Source organism: Corvus kubaryi, unplaced genomic scaffold (genome assembly GCF_017639235.1).
Source record: "Corvus kubaryi isolate FWS band 111438036 unplaced genomic scaffold, C.kubaryi_AGA036_p1.0 37292, whole genome shotgun sequence".
NCBI classification, from domain to species: Eukaryota; Metazoa; Chordata; class Aves; order Passeriformes; family Corvidae; genus Corvus; species Corvus kubaryi.
This window is the reverse complement of record NW_024581091.1, coordinates 828,840-838,684: the sequence shown is the minus strand read 5'-3', so window position 1 is coordinate 838,684 and position 9,845 is coordinate 828,840. Positions and strand designations below refer to the sequence as shown.

Genomic DNA, 9,845 nt, shown 5'->3' with positions numbered 1-9,845 from the left:
GGGGATGGAGCCAGCCAGGCTGAGCACCCTCAGACAAGCTTAAGAGGGGTGTCAGTCTGGCTCTGCCTGCTTTGGGATTAGGAAAAAAGGCTCGTTTTCCCCTACACCATTTAGGAAACAGGGTACATGTGAGCCAGGTAGCTTTTTCCTCTGTGGTTTGCAGCCTGCGGCCATGGCCTTCTGCTAGGGCTACACTGAGAAGCAGGGGGACTTCACATGAAAAAATCCAGCAATGCTTTTAAAATTCTTGTTCATTTTAGCACTAAATGAACTTACAGAACTGAAATGCAAAAGAAAAATAAACAAGGACATAATTCAGCTGGGGAGGGTAAGAGCTGGTGAAAGTGTGATGGAATACTGGGGAAACTGCTCATGAGGTGCTTGTGCTTTTACTGAGGTAAAATAAAACTGTGATTAACAAAAGAAAAAAAAGCACACACACACAAGAAAATAAACAAGACTCTGGGCAGCTTAGAAAGGATGAAATTGGAATATGAGAAGCCATGGCAGGAGGTTTTGGGAGATAAAGGGGGCCCTGCACAGAAGTTTCTCGTGGCTCTTCCCGCCATAAATTTGGCGGGAACCATTTTACCTCACAAAGGGCCCCCCCGCCTTAGGGGGCAGCTGAGGGGAGCCCTGTTGGTGAGGGGCTCTGGACACCCAGCCCTCACCAACACCTCCAAATACCCCCAAAAACCACAGCAGGGCTCCCTGCCCACCCCTCCTGCTGTGTTTTTATGGCAAACACCTGTGTGACAATCAGGGCTAACGAGGGACAGCTGCGCTGGGGCAGTCGGACAGGAGTGCACACCTGAGGCAGTGCAGGAGGATGTGCACCTCATCCTGAAGGCTGCTGAGAAAAGGTGAGGAAAGCTACATTTCTATGCGGTTTTTTTTCTCTTCGTGGGGCAGATTGGCAGCATGGAGCTGGTTTGGGGGTTTAAGGGGGGAAAACATCCCAGTTTATTGGAAAGCAGGAATGTCAGGTGTGTGGTTTCCAAAAGGAGGGAGCATGCTGGCCTGGGAGGGTGCCCACACCATGGGGCTTTCAGCACGGCAGGACTTGCCCTCCATCCCTCAGCTCCTGCCCACAGCCTGCATAGGACAGGTACAGGGTCTGTACTCATCCGGCCCCAAGGATATCCCACCCCAGCAGCATCCAGTCATGTGCCCAGACCCCCATCACACCCTGGGAAAGGGGAATGGTGAGGTTATGGTTTCCTCCGTGCTGCCCCAGAACAGTTACGAGGTAACTCAGCACAAGGTGCGAGGCTGACTTTCTGAAGTGAGCGGTAAAGTTCCCTTTGGTGTGCAAATGTTGGTCATGGGGCTGAGGGAGTGGCAGCTGAGGACGAGAGGGAGGAACACGGCAGTCACCTTTCGCAGTGTTAACCTCGTCGTTTTGTACTCAGGTTGTTGATTAGTTTCATATGTGTATTGTTTGGAAGAAATTGTCAGGCAACGTTTTGCTTGTAAATTCCATGGGAAGCGACCCTGCTGGCCTCACCAGAACCTGGGCTGCCCCTCAGCTTCCCTAGCACACAGTTCCTGGCTGCACAGTGTCCTCTGACTGTCTTTTGAGGCTGTGACAATCAGTGTCACACGCAGCCTCGTGTAGCCAGTGTCACTTGGATGGCCTATTTCTGTCGAGTGAAGTTAATGTGAACTGCTCAGGGAGAGGTTATTTTCTGAGAAGACAAAGCTGCTGGTCTGTCTTAGCCCTCACTGCTCTTCTAAGTCCTGCATGAGATCTTAATTCCTGTCCAATCTATTGTTTCCAAGCTCATCATTTTTTTACAATTGGTTATTTGTCCCCATCTTCCAAGGTGTGAGGTGAAAGCACACATCACTTAATCTGTGTTGATAAAATCATTTAGGTTAGAAAAAACCCTTCAGGTCAAATGCAGCTGTTAACCTAACACCACTGAAGCCACCACTGTGCCCCCAATGCCACATCTCCACCTTTCCTAAATACCTGCAGGCATGGTGACTCCACTGCTTTCCCTGGGCAGCCTGTTCCACTGAAGAAATTTCTCCTCACACCCAATTAAGTGTCCATGTTATACCACAGCCTCACAGCTGTTTTGTAGGGGGTTTTGAGGTCCCATTTTTCCTCACCATGATGCTGTAAAGAAATGAAATGGTGACTGCCCACTGCATGGCATTTAAATTCAAAGAAGAAAGAAAACCTGCACCCTTTGGCCATGTTGTGGTGCTTTCTGCTCCTCCCCACAGCAAGAAGGGCTCAGCCTTCTCCCAGCAATCTTGACATGAGTTCCCTGTGTGGTTCAGAAGAGCGCACTTGGCAGGGACAAGCATCGCTTTGCCATTCACTGTGACCCTCTCCTCTGTAGCAGGCCACGAGTTCTGGCTTTCCCGATGGCTCCAGCAGGAGACAAAGCCTTGTCACCACTCCAGGAGCCAGCCAGGGCACTCTGCATTTACTGGTGTCACTTAGAGGAACAGGATTATTTATAGCTCTTGGACATGAGAGAAAAGACTCAAGCAGCAGGAAATGCTGGCAAAGGGATGCTTCCTTCCTACCCTTTCTCCTGCTTTATGGTCTCCTGAGTGGTAACTGCCAGTGCTAAAAAGCAGGATAAAGCTAATTCATTCTTGTGGAAAGTTCAGGAGGGGGGGGTAGCCCCCAGGAAGGTGCTGTTTGTACCCTGAGCACTGCAGTCAGGAACACTTGTGGATAACCTACCTGGCAATCAGGACTGCCAGCTTAAGGGCAAAAAGAAATGGGATTAGCTTTATTCTTGTCAGTTCTGAGACACACAGACCTCACCTGACCAGGGCAGCCTGGAACAGACACACACACAGAGCGGTAAGCTTGCCTGTGTCCCTGCTACATCAGGGCCTTGTACTTTTTCAGTGTCACACACCTGAATGCACTTACCTTCAGCGAGGTAATGTGACAGAGAGGGAAAACAAGAAGTGTTCTCCTTTCCCCAACTCCCCACCCCAAATACCCTGCAAAACACAAAAATCCCAAAGCTTACTTGACAAGGTAAAGCACCAGCCAGATTTGTCTCATCCTTTCCCTAATACACATACCCGAACCTCTAAACACTTAGCCTCCCATCCCATAAATGATGCAGTAGATGCAGGACAGGAATGAAACCCTCCATTATCCGTGCCCCTGTCCTGCAGCACAGCCAGGCTCCGGCTGTCTCCCCTGAGGCTGCCCAGCTCCGAGCAGCTGCTGCAGTACAGAGTGGGACAGCGTTGCTGACATGTAGGCAGCCTGTTGGCCTCTCCATAAAAAGCCTGGGATGGCTGAAATACTCCACAGAGTGGTATTGCCCTACTCACGCAGCTGGCCCAGCTGCTAAGGAGCAGCCATGCCTGGATTAGCCAACAGGGATCACATTCCAGCAGCGGAGCAGCATTTGGCTGAGAAGGCCTCACCTGCCCAGGCTGTTACTGACTGAGCCACACCAGGCAGCGGAGTCACACAGCCACAGAGCCAACCTGTCCAGGCTCTCAGTTCCTCACAGCATGCAGGACTTCCTTACTTTCCATCAGGTCCTCAAATGCCACAGCAGTCCCTGCTCCAGCCCTGTCTTGGGTCAGCATGACCAGCAGGCTGTGGGGAAAGAACAGTAGCAGACATACTCCAAGGCATTGCATGAGCAGAGAGGTTGTAAGCAGAAGAGACTCTTCACTAGGCTTTTTTTCTTCTTTGTCTGCCTAAGTGCACTTAGTTGTGTTCAGTGCACTCAGGATTAAATGCCCCTGGTAACTTTGTTGGATACTGCCCTTTAGCAGGGAAGCACTCCAGACACTGCCCCACAGGCAGCCACAGGGTTTGTCACCCAGACCTGACGTGTTGCTCAGCCCCTGACTTCATGGTACCTCATCCTCTGTCTCTGGCAATGTCAACACCTCAAGCCATGAGCAGCAGGGACAGCCTGGATTCTCTAAGTCCTCACTCCTAAGCTTTCTGTCAGGCTTCACCTTTCCCTTCACGTCTTTTCCCCAGCAAGGGCAGGTAGCCCAGCCTGCCTGCTCTTCCCTGCTCCTCAGGTACGCCAGTGCCAGCCTGCAATGCACGCAACTGCTGAGCATGTTCTGGGAGAGCAAAGCTTTGGCAAGAGCACAAGCCATGCCCTGTGTTCCGTGTCAGTCCCCCATCCCCAGCAGGGTGCAGCATTTCGTGGTCAGAGATGGCACAATGAACACCCAACATCCACTTGTTCCTGGCTCAGACTAGTCCTACACTTGAGAAACCACACAGGGACCACTCACCATAGCCAGCAGGGTGAATGGAGCAACTACTGCTAAGGCAGCTTCACTCAGTCACTCATGCTCTGCCTGGCTCGTGTCTAAGTCAGTACCAGCTGCAAGGCTGCAGTGTAAGGAGGAAAATGGCTGGATACGCATCCCCTCCTTGCCCACCCCCACAGCACACACAGAAGCAAGCAGATTAGAGCAGGAAACAGCAGAGGAAGCAGCCATTGCAAGTTTGGGTTTATTTCACTACACAGGGGGCAGAAAACAAAACAAACCAAGCTATAGCTGTTAGCTGAACTTAATGGCTTTGACTTTGAAGTCACCCTCCACAGCCAGGTATTCAATTTTGTCCATGCCCAGCCGATTCGGGAACTTGAATTCTGCCTCGGACAGCTTCACTGTTGCCTCGGTTTCATCGAAGGAGATGCACATCTGTAGAGAGCCAAGAGAAGGAAGGAAGGAATGAAGGCTGACACATCACAGCTCCCAGGCTTTGCTCACTCCCCACCACCCCCAATCTGGGTGCAGGACAGGCGAGGTGGTTGCTGCTGCCGCCACGGCCGTGCTCAGCAGCTCAGTCTCTTCCCTGCCCAGCAGAGGCATGAGAAGGAAGGAAGCTTCTGCAGCTGTGGGATGAGACAGACCTAGTGTCAGTCTCACCTCAGTGCTGTTACTGCTCTGAGGTGCTCGGCTTCCAACAGAAGGCCAGAGCGGGGCACTCAACACATCCGAGCTGCTGGGCACTGACTTGGCTTTAGCTGCCAGACTCTTCCCCTGTGGCTCATTCCCCTTTCCATGCCTGCCCCTTCTGCACCACAGAGGCACAGGGCAGCATTAAAAAGCTGTGCCCTTGGCCCCTCAGTGCCAGGGCTTTGAACACACCCCTGGGGCCTCACCTCAATCTTGTCACCATGCTGGAAGGGAAAGTCAGCCTTCCTGTCCTCCTCCCCCCACATGCCATCCTCCTTGGAATTACACACAAGGGTGTTGACATCCCCGTGACAGTCAAAGCGAGGGTTGAAATGCAGCATGAGGGTGTTGCTGTTCTTCCCGACATTCACAGCAAACCTGGGGAAACAGAGCCAGTGCAAAGGGGGTGCCTGTGCAGCAGCTCCAGCTGCCAGTGCTAACAAGCTGAACACAGCAGGAGCTCTGGCTTCCCCCAGTGCCACATCAATCCATTGGCCACCTCACTCACCCTTTGGCATCAGACTGGATCTTCCCTTTGACCTTGATGTACTCACCAGGCTCAACGTCCAGCTGAGTAACAACCACTCCCTGCAGGGCCAAACCACAGGAGTTAGTCTATCCCAAGGCAAGGCTTCCAGTCCTGCTTGGGCCAGGGCACAAAGCAGCTCTGTGCTGGAGGAAGGGTTGAGTCAGGCCAGCTGCCTGTCCCAGCGAGCACTGGGGTCTCCCACTGCCCTAAGCAGCATAAGGTGACAAGGAAGTGTGGTGGGTTGGCCCTGGTTGGATATCAGGTACCCACCAAAGCCACTCTGTCACAACTGGATGGGGGAGAGAAAATGTAACAAAAGGCTCATGAGTTGAAACAAAGACAGGGAGATGCCACTCACTGATTACTGTCACAGGCAAAACAAAATCAACTTGGGGAAATTAACTGAATTTATTACCAATTTAAATCAGAGCAGGATAATGAGAAGTAAAATAAGCTTTAAAAATGCCTTCCCCCCACTCCCTCCCTCCTTCCCAGGCTCTGCCTCCTCCCCCTCAGTGGCACAAGGAGACAGGGAATGCGGGTTACGGTCAGTTCATCACAGGGTGTTTCCGCCACTGCTGAGGGAGAGGAGTCTTGCCCTGCTCAGTGTGGGGTCCCTCCTGCAGGAGGCAGTCCTCCCCTCGAGTCCTCCACGTGAGCTACACAGCCCTTCGCTAGCTGCTCCAACGTGGATCCCTTTCCACAGGCTCACAGCCTTCTTCAGGCATCCTCCTGCTCCAGCACAGGGTCCTCCACGGGCTACAAGTGGACTTCTGCATCCCTGTTGACATCCATGGGCTGCAGAGGGATCATGCTGCCTCACCATGGCCTTCACCGCAGGGTGTTATCACAGAGGCATTCCTGCTATCGCTGATGGGCTCAGCCTTGGCCAGCACTGTGTCCATCCTGGAGCCTGCTGGCCTTGGACCTGGGGGAAGCTTCTGGCAGCTTCTCACAGCGCAGAAGCAACCCTTGTAGCCCCCTCTGCTACCAAAACCTGGCCACACAAGCCCAGTGCAGGAGGTGATTCACCAGCTGCTACAGGAGCAGTGTAACTGAGCTCTACTTAACTGTGTGCCGGGTCAGGTAGGGAGGCCAGTTCCAAATTAGTTTGCTTGGGCACTGCCCCCCAGCCCCCTCATGCTGTCTTTGCCCTCGTGCCTGCTCCCTGCTCTACCCATACACAGACTGCCGAGGTCAGGGTTACTCGAGTCACTAAACTGCTCATCCCCACGGCACTAACTCTGGCTCTGGAATGCAGCCTCTGCGCCCGGGGCCGTCCTTCGAGGAAAGGAAAGCTGCGGGGGCAGAGGTGGGTTAGAATACACTGCCCGCCTGCCTTCCTCTCCTGTTGCGTTACGAGTTAACCCCCTCCTGTACCCAAAAGGCATTTTTCCGGAAGAAAAATACACAGCTTAAGGGAGAAAAAGTATAACGGGTCTTGAAACTACTGTAGAGTTGCAAATGGACCCAAACCTTCAGAGTACTTGAGAATATAAACATTCGTCAGCTTCCCCACTTAGATAACCCACTAAAGAAGAGGAAAAGAAATACGGCTGGTCAACACTAACTATTCCTCCCACAGCCATCCATCTGCCTTGCATTTCCTCCCAGCTAATCCTTTTCTCCTCCTATCTCTGGCACCAGGCCCAAACCCTACAGGCAGCCCAGCCTTAGTCCCAGTCCTGCTTGGCACACCACCCCGGCTCGCAGGCGGCACTCACTTTCTCCATGCTGCAGACACCGGCCCCAGCAGGCAGGACACCCCCGAGCCCCTTCTGCACAGCACGGCGTGACGCAGCGCTGAGCTCCAGCAGCCGAACTCGCTCGGGCAGGACCATCACATGATTGGAGGGGCGGGCGAAGAACGGGACTGATCAATCGCAGCTGTGGGGGCCGGAGCTTCCCGGCCACTTACAGGGGGGCAGCGGGAGATCTCCACTGATACTGTTCTTTGCGGGCAGCTTGTGTATGGTTTTAAGAACTAGCCATTGTTTGCTTTGCGTGATCCTAGAAATCCTCACTGTAAGCTCTCCGAGCTGCTATGCAGCGTCTGTTGGCTCCGATCCTGGGAGCCGGTGTGGCTCTGTGCTGGGAGCGAGGTGGCTGCTTTTTGTTCGGCGATCTCTGTCTAAAATCAGGGTTGGGAGCCCTCGCGTTACTGCTGCAAAGTGGTTGCCTCTGTGGATAGGGGTGTATGTTCTCGCCCAGGCCAGCCTCGTGCCTGCAAGGAGCCTGGATTGGCGGGAGACCCTGGCTACAAATCCTCGCTGCTTGCAGTTAAATGAAAGCCAAGGGTTTGGTACAGCCCACGTCAGCATTTGAAAAGTGCCTAAAAGGTTAAGGGTGGTGGTGTGGGGCTCTAAGTAGATGTGAGAATTCAGGCTGCGGCTTTTGGAAAGTAGCACGATCTTGCTGGTTCCATTCCAGTTGCAAAAGGCTCCGGAGGGAAAAGAGAAATGCTTTGTTATGGGAGGAAGAGGCCGGGCAGGGCTGTGTGCAGCCGCCAGGACGGGAGAGGAGGCTGCTATCCCAGAGAGTGCCCAGCGCCTGGTATTCCCCTTCCCTGTGCCGCCGGAAAGCACTGAGCATGACTGCCCCGAGGGTCTTTGCAGGGCAGGGAGGTGAAGGTGGAGCGGCTGCAGTGCTTTGTGGGGCTGTGTCACTGGATCGGCTTGAACCTTTGCATGGGCTTTAGCAGCGTCCTCGGGCCTCTGTGCCTCAGTTTCCCCCATGCCTGAAGTGACGCTAATGACATGCAGCTTCCCAGTCCTGCCTGCAAACCCGCAGTGAGAGCTGCTGTATAAGCGCGGTGTGCTGCTTGCTGGCTGAGCCGTGGCCAGCCTGCGAGGTACCTGTCTGCAGGTCACTTTTGGAAGGGCTGCGCAGGGCATCTCACAACACAGTGCAGGAATTTATGGCTGGGTTGTGGTGGGAAACACGCTGCCCTGCAGGAGGCTGCTGGAACTTTATTAGAGCTGTTACCGGAACAGCATCCTGACTCCTGATGCCATCCTTTGCCCCAGATATCCCCCACACCCATTTCAGAACATTCCCGTGGCATTTCAGCAAAGCTGAGCTGCGTTTGAACTAAAAAGTCACAAGCTCGGATTGCAGCCCTGTGACTGGGGTGCATAAAAGAGGGCAAAATGCTGACTGAAAGCGCTGTAGGGAAAATCCCGCACAGGCTCTCACCTCCAGCTAACTCCCTGGCCATCCTATGCACATACAGGAGCCATACTGAAGTCAGGAGTTGACTGTGGGAGCAGAGTTGGTGCAGGTAGCAAATGCCACTGAGAGCAGGCCCCCTCCACGGAGAGTTTGGAAAAATCCCAACTAATTCCACCTTAAGTTAGTCCCGTTCTCCAGCGATGTTAGCCGGGATCACGTGTTAGAGACAGGCTTTAGGCGCCTGCTCTCCGCGCCTGAGTTACTGTGCAGTTGTTCCCCTGGTCGCTGGCACGTGTGAGGGGTTGAGCAAATTCTGTTTGGCCGGCTGGGTTTGTGTATTTGTTTTCCGTTCAGCTCTGTGAAATCCCTGGAGACTTCTCTCCTCATTTCAGTGCTGGGCCCTCTGACTCCCGAAATGCAAGTTTCATGTGAGCTGCTCTTCTGGCCTGAAGTTTCCTCCTCTGATCCTTCAGACGGTGGATTACCTTTCTAATAACACACGGAGACTGCACCGTTTGTTTTCCTTCAGTGCTCTGCACTGGCAGCCTGGTTGGTTTAGCAGCAAACCCTTTGGTCTTTAGATTTAAAGCACTCCTTGTTTGTGAGCTCTGTGAAATCAGCAAGGTGCTTATTCTGAAGCTACAATGCTGAGTTGCCTCACTGTCCTGCATTTTTCCTAGGGATTAAGTGGCAGAAAAGTAGGGGATGCAGTGGGTGTCCTTCCCTTTCAGAGGGCTGGTAAAGGAAGGCAGGCTGCAAAGCAAGGCCACACTGGCCAATCCCACCCCATCAGGGATGATCCCAGCCTCCCTGCACAACGTGAGGCAAAGTGCACCTTGCACTCACAGCAGGGAGGGACTCGATGCAGGCAGGCAGAGGATTAGGGTGTGTTTCAAAGGCCTCGGGGAGGAAGAGAGAGACACTGCCCTATGCAAACCACTCTCACGCCCCAGGTCCAGCAGGGGATGTTCTGAGAAGAAACCCTGGGCAGAAGAGCCCGAGTGAGCCTTACCCGGGTTGTTCCAAGGGACTGCAGTAAGTACAGGCCCTGAGAGAGAGTAGTGAATCGCACCAAAACCGGGCCAGGAGACACTTCAGAGACAGAGTCAGAGAAGCGGGTACTTGCTTTATTCGGCGCGCCGGCTGTGTGGGGATCGCTCCTCCAAACACGCACACCGGTGCTCCCTACAACACAGTATTAAGGGCTAAATTATGA

At 53.4% G+C, this 9,845-nt stretch overlaps 1 protein-coding gene across 1 annotated transcript; it reads right to left on the bottom strand.

The window, feature by feature from the left end:
• Positions 1-4,459: 4,459 nt before the first annotated feature.
• On the bottom strand, positions 4,460-7,321 carry LOC121663981 (16 kDa beta-galactoside-binding lectin-like). The gene is made up of 4 exons (XM_042026903.1): positions 7,183-7,321; positions 5,438-5,517; positions 5,136-5,307; positions 4,460-4,671 (listed from the first exon to the last, which is right to left on the bottom strand). Exons 1-4 carry the CDS (start codon positions 7,297-7,299, stop codon positions 4,528-4,530), a joined length of 513 nt encoding a protein of 170 aa, XP_041882837.1. The 5' UTR covers positions 7,300-7,321; the 3' UTR covers positions 4,460-4,527.
• Positions 7,322-9,845: the final 2,524 nt, after the last annotated feature.

Bases quoted from the DNA above. Each gene is read 5' to 3' on its own strand.
- LOC121663981 (XM_042026903.1), bottom strand. From the start codon at position 7,299: ATGGTCCTGCCCGAGCGAGTTCGGCTGCTGGAGCTCAGCGCTGCGTCA. The intron at 5,518-7,182 runs GTGAGTGCCGCC...TTGGCCCTGCAG, and splicing joins GTGTCTGCAGCATGGAGAAA to GGAGTGGTTGTTACTCAGCT. The intron at 5,308-5,437 runs GTGAGTGAGGTG...CTGTTTCCCCAG, and splicing joins ATCCAGTCTGATGCCAAAGG to GTTTGCTGTGAATGTCGGGA.